General features: G+C 42.7%; 1 protein-coding gene across 2 annotated transcripts in view; it reads left to right on the top strand.

The window, feature by feature from the left end:
- The window catches only part of LOC149289960 (serine/threonine-protein kinase ULK1-like), a 126,393-nt gene that overhangs the window by 47,954 nt on the left and 53,919 nt on the right, over positions 1 to 24,520 (top strand). For both annotated transcript variants that reach the window (XM_089489682.1, XM_089489683.1), the window contains exons 8-11: positions 1,395 to 1,496; positions 4,489 to 4,547; positions 15,200 to 15,282; positions 17,645 to 17,695. In XM_089489682.1, coding sequence (XP_089345808.1) covers positions 1,395 to 1,496; positions 4,489 to 4,547; positions 15,200 to 15,282; positions 17,645 to 17,695 — 295 coding nt within the window. The remainder of the gene's footprint in view (positions 1 to 1,394; positions 1,497 to 4,488; positions 4,548 to 15,199; positions 15,283 to 17,644; positions 17,696 to 24,520) is intronic.

The following is a 24,520-nucleotide window of genomic DNA, read 5'->3' on the forward strand; positions in this document are numbered from 1 at the left end:
CAATATGAAGTTGAAGGCTTTCATGGCCGACATCCATAGTTTTTTGTGGGTTTTTCAGGCTTTGTGGCCATGTTCTGGCAGAGTTTCTTCCTGACATTTTGCCAGCATCTGTGGCTGGCATCTTCAGAGAATGTTTGCCTGGAATGGACTTGGCTCTATATATTGTGTGATCTGGAAAGGCAGGAGTGATTTGCATGTATATTGTTGGTTGCTAATGGCAGTCCTCAGAATGTGAGGGTCTGCACAAGAGGACTAATGTCTGCTTGATTAGTGCTCATTGTCTGCTGGGAAAACCCCTGACCCTGGGAGATTTCTCATTTGCATTTGTCCTTATCTTGCTATCTTTCAGGACTGGTATCCAAACCTTGTTTACTTTAAGGGATTCCTCTTTCCTGTTGAAATTGTCCAGGTGTTTGTGGATTTCAATGGCTTCCCTGTGCATCCTGACATGTTAGTGGTTGGCATGGTCCAGAATTTCAGTGTTTTCAAACAGTATTTGATGCCCAGGATGGTTTGTAACATGTTCTGCTACTGCTGATTTTTCTGGCTAGCCCAGTCTGCAGTGTCTCTCGTGTTCCTTGATTCTTGTTTACACATTGCGTTTGGTGGTCCCTATATAGACTTGTCCGCAGCTGCATGGTATGCGGTAAACTCCTGCAGCTGTGAGAGGGTCTCTCTGGTCCTTGGCTGAGCGAAGCATTTGCTGGATTTTCTTCGTTGGTTTGTAAACCATTTGCAGGTTGTGCTTCCTCACCACTTTGCCTATTCTGTCTGTGACTCCTTTGATGTATGGTAAAAATACCTTCCCTTTGGATGGCTGCTTGTCTTCACTCCTCTGGGTTTTTCTGGGCTTGACAGCCCTTCTGATGTCTGAGCTGGAATAAACATTAGCCTGTAGAGCCCGGTCCAAGTGCTTCATTTCATCTTCCAAGAAGTGGAGTTCGCAGATGCGTTTTGCTCGGTCTATCAGTGTTTTGATTGTGCCTCTTTTTTTCCTGGGTGATGGTTGGAGTTCTTGTGCAGGTATCGGTCTGTGTGTGTGAGTTTTCTGTATACTGTGTGACCCAAACGTTGGTTCGGTTTGTGGATGACTAAGGCATCCAAAAATGGCAGTGTTCCTTCCTTTTCTTTTTCCATAGTGAATTGGATGTTGGGGTGGATGTTGTTTAGATGGTTCAGGAACACAGCCAGATTTTCTTCTCCATGGCTCCAAATGGTGAAAGTGTCATCCACATATCAGAACCAAGTTGTGGGCTTTTTCGGTGCAGTTTCCAGGGCTTGCTTTTCAAAGTGTTCCGTGTAAAAGTTTGCTGTCACAGGGCTTAGAAACAACAATACATTCAGGAGCTAAGGCATTTAAGAAAATGTCACATACTCTTTTCATCTCATTGCAGGCTCCAGAAGTTATTATGTCCCAACATTATGATGCCAAAGCTGACCTGTGGAGTATTGGAACCATCATTTATCAGTGTCTGACTGGAAAAGCACCCTTCCAGGTGAGTTATTCTGTGGTGAGTTAACACTCCATCATCTTCTCCTATGGTTTTTTATAACTGTCCAAATGCCTCCACTCAGAGATTTCTTTTACATAATAAAGGAGCTTCACCCTCCATTTTGAGCATCTTTTGTGGTTCACAGGGAAAGTTGTGTTTGATCTACTGAGAAATATGCCATCTTGTTCCGACACCATGAATCTTGGTGCACATTGTCTTTCTCCCCTGATGTACATAAGAAGAAATACAGTGTTCCCTTGCTTTATGCTGGGATCCATTCCGGACCATACTGCGTAAAGCAAGTCCCGCCTATGCTCAAGTCCCATTAAGGATAATGGGGCTCGTGCGCGCAGCACGAGCACCATGGTTGCACACACCATTCATTAAATGGTGCGGGGCTTCCAGCATAAGGCGTATGACGTGGGTGCACTGTATATGTTTCCTTGCAAACCAAGGATGTAATTGGGATGTGAGGAGGCTTACTATATAGGGGTGTCCTACATTTTCAGCATCCTAGTCAGACTTCTGTGGCCTATGAAGAAGTTGCATTGGGACATTGCTAGATCTGTCTTCTGTGCCCTTTGGAAAAGTTTCATTGGGACAGCTAGGAAATAGCTGAATGACTTGCATGCCACTCAGAAAATCTAGCAAGAGAGCAGCAAATTCATTAACGGCTACAAACAAGATTAAAGTTTTCCAGGGTATCTTTGTGTTTTACAGGGCTTCTTGTGGTTTGTTTTAAAACGTGAAAGCTTTAAACCTTGGCTTCTACTTAGTATGAAGTGGTTTTGGGTGTGAATTGCTCTTTGCTCTTTACATCTTGATTGTGACAGGTTAAACTGGCCATGAGAAGAAGAAGAATTTTGTGCGGGAGGTTTTACTGATGTTTTTGTTAATGATATCTTAAATTAAGCCTGAAAACCATATTTTTGGTTTAAAATCATGTTTTTTGAGAAAGAGGGGTTATTTTTGTTTTTGCAAATATCAAAATGACTTCAAAGGTCTTCCTAAAAATATTTTTAGAAGAACTACTATAATGAGTTTTATGCAAATATTGAAGGCATTTTGATTATTTCAGCTTAGTGGAAACAGGCAGTGGAATGTCTTTTTCAATTATGTGATCTTAATAGGGATTTATGGAGCACTCTATTTTGAATAATAATCTGGGAATGCCAGATTATAAATTGAGCTGTATGTTTCAGAGACTTTCAGGACTTAGTGTCCCACCTAGCCTACAATGATCCTCCAAAGATGGATTGGACACCGCCACAAAGCAGGAATATTGTAGTAAATTTTGCCGTGCAAGTTCTCATTGTTACAATCTCCACAGCCCTGCCCCCAGGGAGAATCAGTAACTTTTTCTCAGACTGTCCTTACAGAGCTGCTGTAAGGATAAAATGGGAGGACATAGTGTACAGCATTATGAGATCCTTGGAATCATAAAATCATAGAGTTGGAAGATACCACAAGGGCCAACCAGTCCAACCCCCTGCCATGCAGGAACTCTCAATCAAAGCATCCCAGATAGATGGCCATCCAATCTCTGCTTAAAGATTTGCCCAGAAAAAGGAGCCGTGAAATGCGGCTCCTTTCTCGGCCACTGCCGAGGCGCCATTAGCGCCCTGCAGCGGCACAGCAAAGTCCCTTGTGCACCGCGCCATTTGGATGCGGCACACGAGGCACATCATCAGCGCACACACCAAAATGGTGCCCAGACAGCACAGTAGGGCTTGGAAGCATGCAGACACTCCGCTCTCTCGAGCTCTAAAATCAGCCCCAGGCCAGCACATAGTGCCAGTCTATACCAGTCCTATGACACCTATCATGACAGATAATCCCCTTCTTGAGTCAGGTACTTGAGGGATCATTGCTAGTGGCAACTATGACTTTCTGCAAGGCAGGAAGTAATTAATTGACTGGTACACACATATCAGGATGAGGAAATACCAGACTTGTTACTTTAGGCCAGGAGTTAACAGCCATGGCCCTCCAGAAGGTAACCCATAATGAGGAATTAGAGGAACTGCAGTCTAAAAACATCTGCAGGGGAACATACATGCCCCTCTCAACTAAAGGAGAGTTTACTTCCAGATATTGTTGAACTCCAGCTTACTTTAGCCCTAGCCATCCCCACCGGTTGTGGGGGATGATGGGACATCAATTACTGAAGAGCAGAAGAGTCCCCATCTCTTAGACATGTATAAACCAGCTCACCTGCATGGACCAAAATATGACCCTACAGTGCCTGTAAGGTTTGCTTATCCTGAGTCAGTGGTGTTTGTTTTTTAATCATATATAACTCTCCTCCCATTCTCCTCAATACCATACTATCAATGTTGAACATTTCTCTCCTTTTTCATGTGGCTCTTGGCTTCTATTGTGATGCAAATTGATTTTTAAATTATTATTATTAGGAGCACTAGCACAGGTGTGACAGCTATAAAATAAAACCTACTTTTCATTCAAATGTTTGTATTTCACCTATTGAAGAGAACTTCCAAGGTGGCTAACAAGAAGTAACAATAAGTACATAAAACTGTAACAAAATTGATATCATTATTTGTATCAGTTCCTGTACTTGCATGGCAGAAATTTGGACAGAAGGTCCCTACCTAACCCCAACAGTGGTATAAAGTGTACAAAGATTTTTTACAGGCAAAGACTGGGTATTAAACAACACGTAGTCAGTTTCACCCCTGATGACCCCCTCCTCTGCCCCACCAGCCCCAGTGGGCACCAGCTGCACTGAATACTTGGCATCCTCACACTACCACTTCTAGTTTTTCAAGCTGTGAAGGTTGCAAATGTTCCCCCATCTACCAAAAGGTGTGGGGCAGAGTCTGGCTTTTGCCCCAGTCTGCTGAGACTGCCTCTCTTGTATTTTGGCTACAGAAAGAACGAAAGAACCACATTCAAAGAATGAGTTTGCTAGCTACAAGATTTCAAGTGCTTGTATGTACTTGCTGATGATTTCTTGATTTTTTCCCCTTCGCAGGCAAGCAGTCCTCAAGATCTTCGGCTGTTCTATGAGAAAAACAAGGTGCTCACACCCAAGTAAGCATTTTTCCAGTATTGCTGTTCCCATCCCCCCCACTACCAGCTGCTTGCTTTGTTTTGCCTTTACACCTGTCTCCCCATGTTTGGCATGTTTAAGAAATAACTTGGCAACTTCTCAATTTTTTAGCTAGGAGTGCTAGAGCCCAGAGGCTGGCATGCTGAAACTTGGTTACCTCAGTTGACCCTGCCTAGGAGCAGTAGAACAAGTCCTCCCCCTGCTTTTTTTTAAGCAGGAGAAAGGAGAGGAGGATTGGACAGTTACAACTGGCCAAAAAGCAAACAATTGAGCTTATGAAATACTGTTCTTTCTGTCAACTGCTATCAAATAATGTCAGCTGTCAACTGCTTCTAAGTAACATGGTACAATGTATATAGCTAACCTGCATAAAGATATAATTTTTTTTTCATCAAAAAATAGGACAAAGTTATACAACAAGTAGGAATGAAGTTACTTTGTTGATGTAATGAGTAACAATTTCTGGCTATTTTTAAAAGCTGTTTTCTAAGGGAATTTAAATACTTTTTAATGGCATCTGAGATTATTTTTTCCAGGTTTAGGCCACTAATTAATCTTAAAGCTTTTCCAAAAAGACATTGAAAAGTAATTTAGGGATATTATGAATAATGCAACAAGTTACTTCTGTAACAAGTTATGGGAAGAAAATACTTATAAAGGGGTGATATGATAGCCCTGTTTAAGTATTTCAAGGAGTATCACATTGAGGATGGAGCAAGCTTGTTTTCTGCTGTTCCAGAGACTAGAGTACGGAACAATGAATGCAAACTGCAGGAAAAGAGATTCCACCTCAACATTAGGAGGAGCTTCCTGACAGTAAGGGCTGTTCAACAGTGGAACACACTCCTTCCTCGGAGTGTAGTGGAGTCTCCTTCTTTGGAGGTCTTTAAGTAGAGGCTGGATGGCCATCTGTCAGGGATGCTTTGATTGTCAGTTCCTGCATGGCCATCCAGCCTCTACTGGCCATTGTGGTCTCTTCCAACTCTATGATTCTATGATCTAAAAAGTAACTTCCCTCAGGCTCTTGAGTGTACAGTAGTTTGTTTCTTGGTTAATATCTGCCCACAAAGGAAAAATTGGTACAAATATGAGGGTATTTATTTGCATTAAGCTGTTCGGTCCATTATTATTTCTGCATTGTGGACAGAGAAGTAAGACTAAGGCCCTCTACAGACGAGCACTTTGTGCTGGCCTGTGGACAGAGTCAGGGTACAGGGTCCTTTTCCCACTCTTCCTCTACAAGGTGAAAGTAAATCTACCTTTTAACACTGAACATCACTCATCTCTTGTCTTAACATCATCAAGTGTCACATTTACTGTATATACTCATGTATACGTCTAGAAATTTAGGTCAAAAAATTGACCCAAAAAAACCTGAGTTGACTTATCCACGGATCAATGTACTGTAAGTACTGTATCTTAACTCTTATTTAAAAGAAGAAACCATCCGCTGATGAAAGGCAAGAGTATAATCTGTCCTGGAAGCACTGATCCACTCTATTCTCTCATCCATCCAGCCTTAGGACTGATCACAAAAAGCTATGTCTGCTGGAATTTTGATCATGCCATGTTCTGTCAGTTTTTTAGGCTGTAAAATATGCTTCAAAGTTATATGTTGCCTGAGGTAAAGATGAAGGGCAGATTAACAAAACTTTTTATATTCTGTGAAAGTTAGAAAATTGAAATTAGTACTGCATTTAGGAGCAATATCTGTCCTTAACATGTTCATGCAGAATGTGAATCATAAGAACTGGTACACAAGTACAGGGCGCCTTTGCCTTATGCAGGGGATCCCCCCCCCCCCGTGTGAGGGAAATTCCACGGATGCTCAAGCCCCATTTAAAACAATGGGGTTTGTGAACGTGCACCATTTCCTTTTATGGCAGGTGGCTTTCAGCATAAGCAGAAAGCCACATAACGCGCCCTCATATGATACATGCGCACTGTATATGGCCATTATTGGATTTCTCTACACCAATGGTTTTTAACCTGTGGTCCTGTTCTCACTAGCGGGATCCATGAATCCTTAGCCCACCTCCTCTCTGCAGTGGAATGACCACATGACAAGAACCAAGGCAAAGGCAGACTAGGTATCTGACTGGCTGGGCCTGCACATTGCCTGTCACAACTCAGCTCTGCTGTGGAGAGGAGGTGGGCTGAGCAGCTGAGTGACTGCAGAGCTGCCAGCCAGCCTGCCAGACTTTGCCTTCTCTCTCTCTCTCTCTCTCTCTCTCTCTGTCCTTCTTTCCAGCCAGAACCAGGGCAGTCTCCTGTCAGAAAAATGTCAACTCCCCCCCCCCTTTTTTTTTTTTTTTTGCCTTCTTCATCTGGAGGGAAGGAGATTGAAACAGGAAAAATAGGTAGAAAAAGAAAGAGTATGCGGACCAGCAAGCAAGCAAAGGGTCAGGCACCCCTCCTCAGCTCTGATGTCAATTAACACTAACCTATTTGGAGTTAACCAGGGCATTTCTACACCCCACAGCTCTCCACCACTGCCTGCCTACCCAGTGTCCTCTTCATCCACACCCTCCTGTCTATCTCCTTTCCCACCAGTAGCCCCATACCTCCCTTTCACGCCATGGCACTATGACACCTCTGTCTTGGTTTGAGGCTTCCTCTGCCAGACGTCAAACCCTCTCCCCTCTGCCTCTTTTCTACTTCCTGGTTCATTTTGGATCCCATCAAAACATTCTGAAGGGTATGACAGAATAATAAAACTACAGAATCTTCCACAGAGCTAGAAGGGACTGCAAGGGGAGCAGACTAACATGTGCACAAGTCCCTTTTTGGTCAGCGCTTTGTATTCCCCCACTTCTGAGGAGCAGAGTTCAATCTGCTCTAGCCACAAGGTGGTGGAAAGAAGGAGGAGAAAAGTCTGCCCTTCCCTCCAGCACCTCTGAGGGATGGTTTAATGGATGGTGTAATTGTTAATGATTCTGTCATGCCCTGGTTCCAGGACGTGGACGTGGGCTCTGGCTCAGAGGCTGAAGCAGTGGACATGATGGGATCTGCTGCTGAAACAGAGCAGGAGAAGATTCCTGAGCCACACGTCTCAGAGACAGACCAAAGTGCAGTACCAGCTCTGGCAGAGAGTCCTGCCCATTCAGATATAGAAGACCACTTACCTCTATCTATTTTCACCAAGTGGAGACAATAAAGGGAGGGCTTCAGAGTTTGTAGGAAGCAGCAATTAATTAAGCAGTAACTGCGTTGAGGTGCTGATTTATGAATTCGTAGCCCTGCCCTCCGGGAGTTGTCAAAAATTATCAGACCTACCTGGCTCCCTATCCTGTTCCTAAACTCTATGCTTGACCTGGACTATGTTTGTTGACTCTGAATGTCATGTACCTGACCTGGACTGTGTTTGTGCACTTGAGATGCCAGGTACCTGACTTGGATGTTGCTGAACTCTGTTTGAGACTTAAGGCTTGTATTTAAAGTAAAATAAGTGCTGAACTGTAAGGTGCTCTGTGACTTGACTTGCTCATTAGCTGCTGGCTATCACCTGTGTAGCAACCAGCGTTTGGCTGGTTGCCCAGACTGTGTTTGGGACAGGATAATCTCTGACCTTCAATTACAGTTGCTAAGCATGGAAACCTTACCAAGAAAACCAGACTTTAAAGGTACAAATCATCCAGATGGTGGCTGCAGTCAGTGATTTACAGATGCAGCTTAATTAACTCCAGACAGCTCGTGCTCCAGCTCAGTGTAGGGTCCCTATGGCTATGCCTGAGAAGTTTGGTGGAGACACTGCTCAGTTGGAAGCATTTATTGCAAACTGTAAGCTGTATATACAGGTTAGAGAAGAGTCCACCCAAGTGGCCTTCATGAGTAGTTTGCTGACTGACATGGCTGCTAAATGGGCTACTCCATTACTACATCAGAACAGCCCTGTGTTAAATAGATAGAAGGATTACCTACAGATGTTGAGAGATGTTGTGGGGAGATCCAGTGCAAAGTGACACTATCAAGCAGCAGATTCATCAGCTGCCGAAGGGGAAAGGGACTGTATGAGCCTACACCACAGCTTTCTGCCTTCGGTTCAAGATCTGGCTTACAATGACCTCGACCTTCGGTAGGAGTACAAAGGAAGGGCTGGCTGCTGAGATCCTGGATGAGCTGACTCACAGTCCTTCTCCTGCTACTTAAAGCTGCTTATTGAGCAGGCCCTTTGCATTAGTGGACATCTGGAACACATACAGGCCTGCACAGGTGCTACTCCCTGGGCTGCTGGACCTCCTGCTACTTACTTTCCTGTCACCACAGGTGGACCCCGTACTTGTGCTATTCCTCCTGAGAAACCCTTCTAGCTGAGGGGAGCACGACTTGGCCTCAGCATAGCTGAGAAGAAGCAGAGAAGGCTTGCAGGACTGTTTATATTGCGGGTTGGGAGACAACTTTGTAAGAAGAAGTGAGGCCTTTGCCAGGCAGGAAACAAGCCCTCCCAGGTTTAAAAGGGGTCTGCAGCCTAGGAGAGCAAGGCATAAGGGCAACACTGCCTCATACAGAGCCCAAGTGAGGCCCCTTACTGGTAGCTATGATTATTTGGGTAGCTGATGCCCAGCCAATGCCAGTAGGCACCATGATTGACTTGGGGAGCCTGTAACAACTTTATGGATTTAGCTTTTGCAACCCAGGACCATATACCCATGCTCCCGCTGCCAGACCTATGACACATCAGACTGCTGAGCTAACTGGAGATACAAGACCATGTTGCACAGACTCAGTTTTTCTTGGCAGTGGTACCACATTTCCCCGTGGTCCTGGGAATGCCTTGGTTGTCTAGACATGACCCCACATCTCTTGGTCCTGTTGTGAAAGGCTCTTTTCCTTGAAGAGGAACATAATTGGCCAGAGTGAGTGCACACCACTGAAGAAACAGAGTCCACAGACTCCTCGATGGTGCTACCCTCAAAATACCAGAATTTTGCAGATGTATTTGATAAAAAGGAAGTGGGGCAACTACCCCCCACCCTCCAATCATGTATATGACTGTGCCATAGACCTGGTCCCCAGGGTGCCTGTTCTTGCTGGCCAGCTCTACTTCTTATTGGAGCTAGACTTGGCAGCCTTATGGGTCTTCCTAGAGAAAAAGCTACACCAGGGGTTTATTCAACCTTCCACATCCCCTGCAGGGGCACCTGTCTTGTTTGTGTAGAAGTATGGCAAACTCAGTTTCTATACTGGGCCTTGAATCAGGTAATTATTCAGAATCATTATCTGTTACCCCTGATTCTGGAATTACTGGAACAATTGCAGCATGCAAAGGTTTTCACAAAACTGGACTTCTGGGGGCTTACAAGCTAGTCCGTATCTATGCCAGGGACAAATGGAAAATTGCGTTTCAGACCAGGTATGGCCATTATGAATACATGGTCATGCCCTTCAGCCTTTGCGGTGCCCACTGTTTTCCAGCACTTTGTCAATGATATTTTCCATGACTATTTACATGGATTTGTGATCATTAATTTGGAAGATTTTTTAAAATTTATTCCCTGAATCAGACTGCACATGATGCTTATGTTTGGGCAGTTCTCCAATTCCTCCAGGAGCATTGGCTGTATGGCAAGTTAGAGAACTGTTCCTTTGGCTTCTCAGCAATAGACTTTCTGTGATAGCAGCTTTCCCCCAAAGGAGTGAAAATGGACCTGGTCAAGTTGGGTTGTAAAAATTGCAAAAATTGTTTTTAACGCTAGGATGGTCTCCAGCCATGGTGGCAATGCCTTCCACACCCACTAGAATACATTTGGGGGCATTCTGAAGCATTTTTTAAAAATAAATAAATATTGCAAGACCTTTTTTTTAACACCTGTGGGGGCCTGGGTACTATAAGGAAAGTCCTGGAGTCTGCATGTGGGCCAAATCTATATCAACATGCTATGGAACAACCTTCCAGAAGAGATCTGCCTCATATCTACCTTAGATGTCTTTAAGAAGGCATTAAAAACGGATCTCTTCTGGCGAGCCTACCCCCCCCAGATCTTCTATAAAGAAAAATGGTTCACCTCAGGTCAGAATTGCCATTTATTGATTTTATTGTAGCAGTTTTAGATACTGTATTTTAGATATGCATTTTACATATTGTATCATTTGTATTCTTGTTGTAATCCCGCTTCGATCCATTGGGAGAGGCGGGAAATATAAATAACATTTTACTATTGTAAAATCTATATCAACAACCACAGTTTTCATCTCCACTGAGAAGTGGGTATTATGTAAAGTAAATGGTTCTTAATCCCTCAGTTCAAAATATTCCAACAGGAATAGGTCAGAACAGTATATTTTTGCTGCCAAGATTCATTTCCAACCCAGTTACTGTGAAAATTGCAACTAAATTCAGAGGCAATTGGGATAGGGCATGTTGTCATAGTCTTTCAAATTAAAGAGTGTTGAGCAAGCCCTAACTTTACTATACCACTGGCTGTTGCCCATCAGAGCAGACCAAAGCTGGAGCACCTAATCATTATGGATTGACTAGGCCTTCTGGGGTCCCAATTTGGCCTGCTGGGTTTCCCCATATAGCAATTCCCTCTTCTCCATGGCACTGTGGTTTGGTGGTTTTCCAGCTTTTGTACAGATATTTTTTCTTCCATTCTGAAAGGGGTCTCACTGGCAGTAAGAACATAAAGCTAAAATATGCTAGTAGTTTGTGTCCTACCCTTTTGCCTTCAGCTCTGTCCAACACTAGAATGCCGCCCCAAATTGAATTTGTCCCTCAACCTGAAAGGTTTCCTGCCCTTGGAGTGGATAGTACTGAACTAACTGGACAAATAGTCTGACCTAATATACTGCAGCTTTATTCCTATTATGCTAGAGTATATGGAATGTGGTCCTGCTGGAACATGATTATCCTTCATCCCAATGTCTTGGGCAAGCAGCTATTTCCTTAAGGAGACCATGGAGCATCTCAAGTCTCCAGTGCTTCCTGTTACAAAACATTCATCATGTTGACAGCACTGCCTGGGAACATGCCTGTCATTTACTGTATGCTGAAAACTTCCTCCTATGGTCCATCCACCTATGTCAGACATTTATTGCAGCTGTTTCTGCCCTCTAGGTTCTAGAAATGGCTTGTGAAGAGACATAAGAGTTTCACAGAAAATGCTAGACAGTTTTTTAAGCCTCTATGAAGAACATTGGTACACAAAAGCTCCTATTTTTCTGCTGAACATAGAGCATTAACAAGCATGTGGTTGCCTTTGTGAATCTCCTTGTGCTTGAAAAAGGTTTTCTGTTTGTTTTGGATAACTGTTAAAATCCACTTGCCCAATACAACCAATAATCTGAAAAAATAACTGTCTAAATTCTGATTTCTCTACTTTAGATGAAGGGAGGAAAGGGAGGGGAGAGATAGGGAGATAGTGCCCAAATGTTGTTGTTGTATGCCTTCAAGTCACTTCTTACTTAGGAAGACCCTAAAGTGAACCTATCATATGGTTTTCTGAGGCTGAAAAAGTGTGACTTGTCCAGTGTCACCCAGTGGATTTCCATGGCTGAGCAGGGAATTGAACCCTGATCTCCAGAACCCTAGTTCAACACTCAAACCACTATACCATGCTAGCTATCTTCCCAGATATTATCTTCAGTTACTTATTTTGACTATTCTCAGTAAAACTGAATTCCAACATGAATAGTGTATGACAAGTTTTAGAATCATAGAATCTGAAGAGACCACAAGGGCCATCCAGTCCAACCCCCTGCCATGCAGGAACTCCCAATCAAAGCATCCCTGGCATGGCCATACAGCCTCTTTTTAAAGACCTCCAAGGAGGGAGACTCCAACACTCTGAGGAAGTGTGTTCCACTGTCAAACACGTTCCTCCTAATGTTTAGGTGGAATATCTTTTCCTGTAGCTTGCATCCATTGCTCCGGGTCCTGTTCTTTGGAGCAGCAGAAAAGAAGCTTGCTCCCTCCTCAATATGACATCCCTTCAAATATTTAAACAGGGCTATTATATCACCTCTTAACTTTCTCTTCTCCAGGCTAAACATCCCCAGTTCCCTAATTTGTTCCTTATAGGGCATGGTTTCCAGACCCTTCACCATTTTAGTCACCCTCCTTTGGACACACTCCAGTTTCTCAACATACTTTTTGAATTGTGGTGTCCAGAACTGGACACAGGTGGGGCCTGACAAAGCAGAATAAAGTGGCACTATTACTTTCCTTGATCTAGGCACTATATTTTGCATTGGTCTTTTTAGTTGCCACATCACACTGTTGACTCATGTTCAACTTATGGTCTACTTGGACTCCTAGATCTCTTTTACATGTAGTCTTCTTAAGCCAGGTGTTCCCCCATCCTATATCTGTGCATTTCATTTTTCCACCCTATGTGCAGTACCTTACATTTCTCTATGTTGAATTTCCTTTTGATAGCTTTGGCCCAGCTTTCTAGTATATTCAGGTCATTTTGAATTTTGATCCTGCTCTCTGGGTAGGAGCTACTCCTCCTGATTTGGAATCAGGGCAGTTCAATTTATCTAAATGCTAGGTTAGAAAATCCAAATGGCAAACTTTAGTAAATGCTAAGAAAGCTCCAGTTCTGGTCCATAGTTTAGTAAATGCTAAGAAAGCTCCAGTTCTGGTCCATAAAATAGTTCCCATTTACTTATATAGAATCTGTGCAGGATTCATTCTGTTTTCAGGTCTAGTTATGGAACAGAAACAGCTTTGGTCACCTTGGTGGATGAGCTATGCTGAGAGCTAGATGGGTGGAGTGTGTCCTTGTTGATTCTATTGGACCCCTCGGTGGCTTTCAGTATCATCAACCATGATATCCTACTGGGTCACTTTGCTGGAATGGGATTTGGGGGCACTGTTTTACAGTGGTTTCATTCCTTCCTGGAGGATGAACCCAGAAGATGGTTCTGGGGGACTCCTGTTTGACTCCTTGGCTTTGACCTTCAGGGTTCAGTTCTCTCTCCCATGGTATTTAACGTATACATGAAACCACTGGGAGAAATTGTCCGGAGTTTTGGGGTTCAGTGCCATCAGTATGCAAATGACACCCAACTCTACTTCTCCTTTCCAGCTCAATCTAAGGAACTTGTCCTGGTCCTAAACCTGGTTCCTGTCATTAGTAATGGACTTGATGAAGACAAACAAATTAAAACTTAATACATACAAGATGAAGGTGCTCCTAGTCAGCTGGAGGGCAGTTAAGAGAATAGGCATTAGGATGGAGTTACACTCCCCCAACAACGTAGGTTTGCAGCTTGGGTGCGTTCCTGGATTCACCTCTAAACCCAGTTTTCAGGAGTGGCTAGGAATTCATTTGCACAGTTAAAGCTTGTATACCAGCTGTCCCCATTCCTTGAGACATCAGATCTGGCCATGGTGGCACATGTTTTAGTTACATTCTGGTTGGATTATTGTAATATGTTCTACATAGGGCTGTATTTGAAGAGTGTTTGGCAACTTCAACTGATTCAAAGAGCTACAACCAGATTACTAATGGGCTCTGGCTATAAGAAATACACAACTCCCTGGTTGCAACAGCTCCACTAGCTACTGGTCCATTTCCAGGCACATGTCAAAGTGCTGGTTATGACCTTTAAAGCCTTTCACGGCTCAGGTCCAGGTTATTTGAATGTCCATATTGTCTCTTACTAACCATGCTTTGATACCTGCTGGGGAGGCCCTTCTCTCTGTCCCTTTTCCCTCACTGGTACATCTGGTGGGAACATGGGGAACAGGGCCTTCTCAGTGGTTGGTCCCAGGCTCTGGAACTCCCTTCCCAGAGATGTTAGACTGGTACTCTATTTTCTTTTGACAGATGAGCAAAGACTTTTCAATTCCAACAGGCATTTGATGTATGATATTATAATGTCCATCTTACACAATTCACTGGATATTGCTAATTGTTGTGCTGGTGTATGTGTGTGTGTTTTAATTATATATGTTTTAACCTGGTTTTAACTTTTGCTGAGTCTTTAATTGTGTTTTAACTTTTATATTTTGTGGATTTTAAACAATTTTTTTAATCATTGTAAGTCACTTCAAGCTCCAATCTGGGGAAAAGGTGGGATAGAGATCATGATCATGATAGATGGCCCATTGATAATTGGACAAAAGCAGCTTCCTATTGACAATTGGGTCTCAGTGAGATGTAGCCTATAAGTATTGTCTTTTCTTTATGTCAGATCAGGACAGTACACTTTCAGCTGAGTTCTTTTCAACTGTGTATGTGTATATGTAGTTTCATGTTGCCTGTCAACTTATGGCAACCCCATAAGCATGGATTTCATAGGGTTTTCTTAGGCAAGGGATACGCAGTTCCTTTGCCAGTTCCTTCCTATGAAATAGAGCCTACAGCACCTGGTGTTTGTAGCTATCTGCTTTCTAAAGTTTTTGCAGACAGTGGAAAACTTGACTCCTGGACCTTTGACACAGCTTGCTTTTTTTTAAAATCATTTGGGACTATTTACATCTGATTCAGACAATATCTTATTGTTTCACATTTTGAGTTAATTTCTAGGTATGGATCTGTTTGGATTTATTTTCTGGTATTGTAAAACCACTTAAAAGTGCAAGGGAAAAAAGTCTTTGAAATTCTTATTTTCTGTGTTTTGTTGCAAAATATGAAAAATGTGTTGTGGAGTCCTGACTGTTTTTGTTTTTGTTTTTTTAAAGCATCCCAAGAGAGACATCATCCCACTTGAGGCAACTGCTGCTGGGACTCTTGCGACGAAACTACAAGGACCGGATGGACTTTGGTAAGAGATTCTCCAGTTTGAACCTTCCTTATCTAGTTGAACCAGACCCACATCTACTGCAGCTCCTGTCTTTTGACCCATTAGGGCAGTGGTAAAGAATTATTTTTATTTTAAAGTCCGTGTTTCAGCAGCGGTAATATATTAGGGGTTACACACTGATGGTGGACAGGACAAATGACGCTTTCGGATTTCCACCTGATGATGAGCAAGTTTTAATAATTAATTGTTAATTGCTAATTGTTATTTTATTTTATCGGTGTGTTTTTATGTGTACTTTAATGATCTGTAATCCCGCCTTGATCCATTGGGAGAGGCAGGAAAATATAAATAAACTATATTATTAAAAAAAGGGAATCATCGCCTAAAAGCTAATGTGAAGGAGAGGCAGTCTTAGCATGGGGAAAAGCTTTTGCTCAAAGAAATACCCCAATGCATTTCAGCTGAGAAATAGTTGCGCAGTCATCTTCACAAGAGGGAACATTACACATACATGACATCAATTAAAGTAAATACAAAAGTTAAATTTGTACATATCACTTACATCAACTGACAACATGAAATAATATCTATGGAAAATTAATACAGAAAACAAATAGAATGTCATATGTAAAAAAAACCCTGTCAACTTCATTCATAAGTCAAGGGCAGGTTCTGGGGCTAAAATTATGGAAATTATGACCACCTTACAGAATTCCAGCAGGCATCTTTGTGCTCAGAGTAAAGGCTGGATGGATGAGAGAATAAATGGGGGTCAGTGTTTCCAGGAGAGATTACGCTCTTGCCTTTCACCAGGGAATGGTTTCTTTTTTAATAAGAGTTAAAGCATAGCACTTACTTTGACCCATAGGCCTGGAACAGACGGGCCTTTGTGGTGCCCTCATCACGTGCGAGGGTTGCCTGGTGGGCAGAGCGCCCACACACCTGGCAACCCTCGCACATGACAAGGGTGCTGAAGCTGTGGTATGTTTATGTTCTTGTCAATGGATGTGGGTAACTTCACCCGCACCAAGTGCAAGTTGGTAGGCCTGTTGGAAGAGCAAGTCCAGGAGCTAGAGGTTTGGGTATGTACACTTCAGCATATTAGGGAGCAAGAGTTTTTTTCTGGATAGAGCAGAATGAACTATCCCTGAATGGGGAACACACACAGGAAGTTTCTGGGGTGGAGGTCAGTTCCCATGCACAGGAAGTAGATAGTGTTGGCGAGGGGAAAGCAAACTACCAACGCATTCTGGGAACAAATCTACTCACATGCAGCCAAAACAATATTGTAGCAGAATTCAAAAACACCCAGCTATTGGAATTGGCAATGAACTGACCACTTTTCACACTCAAAAGAAACACAGACGTAGTTGATTCATCCAAAGTTCTGGAGGCTTTATTTTCAGTTGCAATGTATACAATATAATACAATGTACACACTCCTCCGCATCAACTTCCAACTGACTACTCTGACATCTGCTCCAAACAACTCTCCAAAAAAAAAAAAAAAAAAAAAAACCAACTAACCCACATGTGACCAGTCTCTTGGTCCACTTACATAGGAGGGTGGTTCGGAGTCATTACTCAGTGCCACATAGCATGATGTAACCTTGCTATAACTTTGCCTCATGTCATGTGCTCCTGACTCAGCAGTCTGTTGTTGTCTCATGAAATATATGTCATTCCATGTCATCTGTCACTCAAAATATTTTTCTGTTGTTAAAGGCACAGTTATTCCAATAGGTAGTTGGAGGAATGTGACACATAGAAATAGGAAAATTCATGATCATTCTGCAAGCTTGTAGCTACAGAACTAACCTGAAGCTCTCCCCCTCATCAGGGAATCTGCCTGAGGCTGCCTCCTCACTCTTCTTAATGATTGGGCTGACCGTGTTAATAAGTATGAAGGGTTCTGATGTACAGAAAGATGCATAAAGTATATATAAACATGTATAAAGTATCTTTTCCCAGATACATAAAGTCTCTGGTAAAGATACATAAAGTACCTAAATGTTCCTTGATGAACCTACTTCATCATATAAAATCAGCTTCTGAGGACATGCTGCTATGTCTGCCTACTCACCCACCTCATCAACTGCAGTGATATGGGTGGACGCCAGATGTGAGGCATTGTAGCACTGTTTTTATGTACTCCCTTCTCAGAGAGGTTTGCCTGGTGGCATATTTATTTCCTTATCAGTACCTATTAAAAACTTTTTTTCATTTAGCCAAGACTTCAAGTGTTCATAACTTCTACAGTATTTATCAGTCAGCCATGCATGCATTGTAGTATAATAACTTCTTGTTCCACAGATTTAACTGTACATCAGAGTGACAGATTAATGCTATTTGACTAAACTATCCTTTCCTTTTTTTTCCCCAGATGAATTTTTCCATCACCCTTTCTTAGATGCAAGTGCCTCTATGAAAAAATGTAAGTTTGTTTTGTTCTTGCAGTCTCTCTTTTGCAATGTTGTTGTTGTTGTGTACCTCCAAGTCCTTTTTTACTTATGGCAACCCTAAAGGTTAACCTATCATATGATTTTCTTGGCATGTTTCTTCAGAGACGGTTTGCTGTTGCCATCCCCAGAGGCTGAGAGATTGGGACTTGCCCCAGATCAGCCAGTGGGTTAATTCATTCATATTACATACACATTATAAATTTACCTTGCAGTGTGCAAGTTTTAGATAGACCTTTTGGCTCTGTCAAGCATGATTTCAAGTGTGTGAAGGAGCAATGTTGTTCAGTACATGACTTGCTTGCTTTATACTGAAGGACGAACAATGGCTCCTCTTCACTGTGGAGAGAAGTGACTAGTGGGGTGCCACAGGGTTCTGTCCTGGGCTCAGTGCTATTCTACATCTTTATTGATGACTTTGATGAAAGAATAGAGGGCATGCTTATCAAATTTGCAGATGACACCAAATTAGGAGGAGTAACTAATACCCCAGAGGACAGGATCAACATTCAAGAGGACTTAATAGCTTAGAAAGCTGGGCCAAAGCTAACAAAATGTACACTTCAGCAAATTAGGGAGCACCTTTTTCTGGACACTGTTCAGCTTGTCAATATCATTCCTGAACTGTGGTGCCCAGAACTGGACACAATATTCCATGTGAGGTCAGACCAAAACAGAATAGAATAGCATTGCTGCATCACACTGCTGACTCATGTTTAGCTTTCGGTCTACTAAGCCCCCTAGATACTTTTTACATGTGCTGCTTTCAAACCAAGAGTCAGACATGCTATATTTGTACATTTCATTTTTCCTGCATAGATGTAATACCTTATATTTCTCATTGTTGGGATTTTTTGAAAAATATGAGTTACCTTTCCATTCAGTCAAGGTCGTTTTGATTTCCGATCCTGTCCTCAGAGGTATTACCTCCCCTCCCCTCACCTTTGGTGTCATATGGAAGTCTGTTCCATCATATAAAGGATTCATAAAGATATTGAGCAAAACCAGACCAAGCACAGAACCCTGAAGCACCCTGCTAGTCACTTCTCTCAAAGATGAAGAGAAACCATTGTTGAGTATTCTCTAGGACCTAGAGTCTAGGTTCAACTTGTCAAACCAATTACACTCCACCTAACTATAACACAGTTCACCAGCTTGCCTTCTCAAAAGCCTTAATGAAATCAAGATTCACAGTGGGCTCTTGGTATCCACTGGGGTTTGGTTCCAGGATTCCCCGTGGATACCAACATCCATGCATGTAAAATGGTGTCTCTTACATCAAATGGCAAAATTAAGATTTGTTTTCTGGAATTTATATTCTTTGGAATATTTTCAATCCCTGAAGGTTTGAATCAATGGATAAAAAATCTGTGGATATCGGGAGCCAACTGCACTACATCCACAGCATTACCATGATTTTCCAAGCTTTTAACTCTGTTACAGAGAGAGAGAGAGAGAGAGAAGATTAGTTTGGCATGCTTGTTTTTGAGAAACCCATGCTGACTGTTAGTAATGACAGCATATCTTTCTAAGTGTACCCAGACTGAATGTTTAATGATCTGTTCTAGAACCAACAATTATCTTCCTGTTAATCTGATATCAACATCAGGAAAGATTCTAGAGCAGATAATTAAACAGAGAGTCTGTGAACATCTAGAAGGCAATTCCATAATCACAAAAAGTCAACATAGGTTTCAGAGACACAAGTCATGCCAGACAAATCTTATCTCTTTTTTTGATAAAATTACCAGATTGGTAAGGGAATGCTGTGGATATATCTTGATTTCAGTAAAGCCTTTGACAAGGTTCCTCATGATATTCTTGCAAACAAGCTTGTAAAATGTGGGTTAGACAAGGTAACTGTTAACATGGTTTTGTAATTGGTTGACCGGCCAAACTCAAAGGGTGCTCTATAATGGCTTCTTTTCATCCTGGAGAGAAGTGACCAGTGGGGTCTCACAGGACTCTGTCCTGGACCCAGTGCTGTTCAACATCTTTACCAATGATTTGGATGACAGAATTGGGGGCATACTTATCAGATTTGCAGTTCCTGAAAATCAGCCACTCTGACACGGATTTGGAATGGTACGGGGACTTCCAGTGGCATCGGCAGCGTTCCGGCATGCGATAAAATGCGTCCTTTTCCCATTCCGTTCCCATCATGTCCCCTTTTGTTCCATGCCATTTGGTTCCTGGAGCCCCATGCAATACATTCCACAGTCAGCTGGTGGCAACATTTATGTGGCCACATTGGCATGGCCGCATGCATGCACCACCATTATCAACAGGGGGGTGGGTGATCCACAGACACTGGTGTCCACAAATGGCTAGCCCACTGATATGGCGGACCCACTGTATTTGATAATTTGTTTTAGGAAAGCATCATACAAATCTTCAGTCTGGCTTAGGGGTTTATTGTAGACCCCCACAATGAGGTTACTGTTGTTTCTTTCTCCTTTACTTTTTACCCCAAGCCTCTCAACCTGTCTTCCATGTTCTAAGCCACATATCTCACAGGTATACACATTCTCATCATATAATGCTACTCCTTCTCCTTCCTTGTTTAGTCTATTTCTTTAGAATGGTACTGATCCCAGCAGGTTTCATGATGTCTATTAAATCCTATTTTCCTTACTGTTTGGAGAGTTCGGGTATATCTTATTTATATTTCCCATCTCCGGTGTAAAGACATCAAAGTCATTCTGTTCAGCTGATTCCTTCCCCCCTTCTGTTGACCTCTTGTACTGTTGCAATTGACTAACGAAAGTTAGATTGTAAAAGTATAAATTCAGAAAATTGTAACACAGTCTAAAACAATACAACCATAGCCTACATTTAATTAAATTGATAGCTAAAAGTATAAACCACACACCACTCAAGAAAATAAATTGGGCTAAATTTCTTGGAATTAGTTAGTATAGATTTTTTGTGAAAACCTGTATTCTGTCAGTGTTGGCTAGCAATGTATATCATTGATTTGTATTTTTAATGTGTAGTTTTATTTTTAAGATGACAGTTACTGTGTAGTTTTTATTGATTTTTATGACTGAACCAGAATTTATAGCAGCAGCTATATAGAGCTAGTGGCTACTAACTCTGCCCCAACCAAATCAGTGACTCAGGAAAAGCCCTGCCCCATAGACCAGGGAGATCACCCAGCCAAAACCAAACCAAACCACCCTCACCAGCCTCCAAACAGCACAGGCAAACAATCAATGCTGACCCCCAAAACACAAGCCCACCTTCTTCTCTTTCCTCAGAGACATATGTTCATATTTTGTGTTTTCAGATTATCCTATTGAGCTAGGTGCCTTAAATGACATGCTCCAAACTTCAGCCTTCCAGGCCATAGGGAAGTAGTCTTTGAATTTTGATGGACAGTGTATTTTGTAATGACAGATGAATTGTTTCACTGTGACTTTGCATGAACACTTGCATTTAATCTTTGTAATAATTCCTCTTTTTGTTACTTGTCTTGTGACTGAAGATAATGTTCTGTAGCCCATAGTTAAATAGATGAGAAATTATCTTGAAGAGCTCATGGGTGAAATGTGGAGGTGGAAGATAATGTAAAGTCGATGATGTCAAGTAGAACAGTTTCAGTTGTTATGTGCCTTCAAATGGTTTCTGACTTATGGGCAACCCTAACATGGTGTTTTCTGGGCAAGATTTTTCAGAGGTAGGTTTGCCTTTGCCTTCTTCTGAGGCTGAGAGAGTGTGGCTTGCCTAAGGTCACCCAGTGGGTTTCTGTGGCTTAGCGGTAATTTGAAACCTGGTCTCCAAAGTTGTCGTCCAACACTCAAACCAATGAAGCATCTTGCACTTAAAAGGAGTATACACAAAAACCAACTGTGAGGAGAATGTTGGTAAAAGAATATTGGTAAATAAAAGTTTACCAAAAACCCAGGCAATGTCTCAGTGGTAGATGCTTTTCAGGTATTAGGTCCAGGTTTAGTTTCCTGTACCTCTCATTAAAAGAATCTCATGTCCTAGGGAGAGAGAATCTTTTCACTGTCTAAGACTTTGGAGAGCACTAATACACAGAATATAGATAATGTTTGGCTAACTTCAGTTCCCAGCAGCCACAGGTAGCATAATGAATGGTCTGGGACTATGGGAGTTGGAATCCATCAGCTTCTGAGCATCCAAGTTTGGGTGAATTTGAATCAAATGGACTAGTGAACTGATTTTGGTATAAAATAGCTTTGAATGTTTAATCCCAGGGTTTAAATGAAGATCTATGTTGTAAGTAGAGCTTGAAAGAGGGTTTTTTTTTTTGACTACATCTCACAGTAGCTGTACTGGCTGGTGGATTCTGAGAGTTGGAGTGCAAAAAAGGAATGCTTCCAAACTTTAGTTCTACAAAAAGCCAGCTGACTGAGAACTAAAGTAGGTATTTTCTTTGGAAATGTGCATTCTTGCAATAACAAGAATGTGGGTGTGAGGAGTGCATGCAAGGCAGGATTGTTGCAATGGAGGTGTTTAACTTTTCCTACACCTGCTAGGTTTCATCTAGCAAATGCTCCTTTGCTGGTGTGGGTCCTTAAATAGTTGTGTTTTCAGAACATGTAAGCAGATGGTTGCAGCTGTCTCATGTGGGTGTGAAGCTGAGAGATAAATTGCAGTTCTGGATTCTCTTCTGATCAAGTCAGGCAAATAACAACGGGCATTCCATCACACCATCATTTATTATTTTGTTTATTTTGTTTATCCTAAGTGAATGGTATCAATTTAACATCAAGCGTATAGAGCTAGTAGGCACCTCTTAAGAAAAGCTGGAACTTTTGGTCTCCATTGTTCCAAATTGTAATTTCACCCTTGACCATAATTTGAAATAATACCCCACTTAACTGTACTCAGGTGTCACTCCCATGGGCAGGAAAAAAATCTCCTGGTTTAGGTCCCACGCTGTCAAGCCTTCCCAGTCCTTATCTTCAACTGCAGGATCACCCTGGGGAGAAGGCCTTGAGACAAATAGTCCTCAGAATCGGAAAGGATATTCCCGGCTCAAGGATATCCACAGGCCAACCAATCCTCCTCCTCCAACTGCTTTGCCCTTGTGGAAAATGGTTTCAACAAAGTTAGAATCACTCACCAACCCGAAGGGATCATCTCAACCCTGGCCTACTCAGCAGACGCCCTGGCAGCCAGCTGGAACGACACCACGCTCTGCTCCAGTGTTACAGAGACCAAATCGGCAGGAATCACCACAAAAGCAACAAAGGATTTTCTTGACTTGGCCTCCATTCCCTTCACTACCAGCCTATCCATGTGCTCCACCATCAAAGCTGCAAAGCCAAGGCAGGCAGAGACAGAGTAGGGCTCCCATCACCCAGCTGCTATCCCCAGCATCATCTCACCCCCTTCCCTGGGACACTGGTCCTATAAAATGTCAGTGTCCACAGGCATTTAGAAGTCCGGCATTGTCCCCTAGACCACAGTCTTCCTATGTCTGGGTGTGACTCAAGAATAAGGCTCATGAAGTCACAGTCACTGTAAAAGGAAATACTGCTTAGCCAAGTACAAGATGGTGAGAAATTCTTTTTCTTATTTTCCTTTGTTGGGAATAAGCTATGTATGATGGGGCAGGTGATGACCAGAGCCTGTGGTTATGTACTTTGATGCTAAAAATTCACTTTCATGGGCTTTCAGCCCAGTTTTCAAAGACATTAATATGACAAGGAATCAAATAAAAGAGCACAGCTCAGCATATGAATCAAGTAGTATTTATTTTCACCTTGTCATCTAGGAAGGCTCTCCAGCAGTCTGAGGTAGTATTTTGGAAGGTTTAAATCCATGTGATGAGTGACTCTCACTGTTATGTGTGAATCAGGACTCTCAAGCAGATGATCAGATGGGTGAAGAGTGTTTTCAAGACAACAAATTGCCTTTGAACTTTGGATAAACTGAAATCAATGATGATGAAAATCAGAACTAAGTTTGGTTGTGGTTATTTAGCCATCTCCCATGGATAGTTCTTTGAGTGCTTGCTTGTAAATAAAGCTTCTTCTAAGAGTATTTACCCATTACTTTTGTGGCATTTGGGAAAGAACCATAGTTTGTTGGTCATGGTAGATGACACAGATAATATCAAGTTCAGATACCTTGGGTAGATTATACTTGTCAGGGCAGAACCTACTGAGCTGGTGAACCAATGAGCACGATAGCTGGCCAGAAGAGCAGAGAGGCAATGTGTCCATCATAATGTCTCCCAACAAAACATAGACGCTCTCCAGACGGGCCTTGTAGCATGTAACGAATATGTGCTAGGCTCACCTCGGGGCGTCTCTTACAGACGCACCGCAACCCTAGCACGTATTCCATATGTAAAAATGGCGGCACCCTGTACACATGGGCGCCGCCATTTTGATGTGACGGTCATGCTGTGTCCAAATGGCGTGGTGCAGGCGTGACGTCTTTGTGCCACATCAGACCGCTTGTGGCAGCCTAATCGCGGTGCAGAAAGGAGCTCCGAAATGGAGCTCCTTCTCAGAGGGCGCCTCGTTCCAATGGCAACTAGATTGCCGCCGGAACAGCACCAGGGGGCAAGGGGCCGAGTGGCCCCTTTCTCCCCTGGCTGCAGCTCCCGGGGTGTCCTGGGACATGAAGCCCCAAAGACACCACTTTTCGGGACCAGGGAGAAGCGGCATTTTGCCGGTTCTCCCTGGTCCCGAAAAGCGCTGTATTGGGTCCTTTGGGCTTTCGCTGTGGCTGCCCTGGCCCCAATACGTAGCGCAAAGGGGCAGTCTGTATCCCGCCTTAGGCAACATTTCCCACCTACATACAGTTCTAGCTCTCAC

Source organism: Sceloporus occidentalis, unplaced genomic scaffold (assembly GCF_023333645.1).
Source record: "Sceloporus occidentalis isolate IW3139 unplaced genomic scaffold, rSceOcc1.0.p SCAF_41, whole genome shotgun sequence".
Classification (NCBI taxonomy): Eukaryota; Metazoa; Chordata; class Lepidosauria; order Squamata; family Phrynosomatidae; genus Sceloporus; species Sceloporus occidentalis.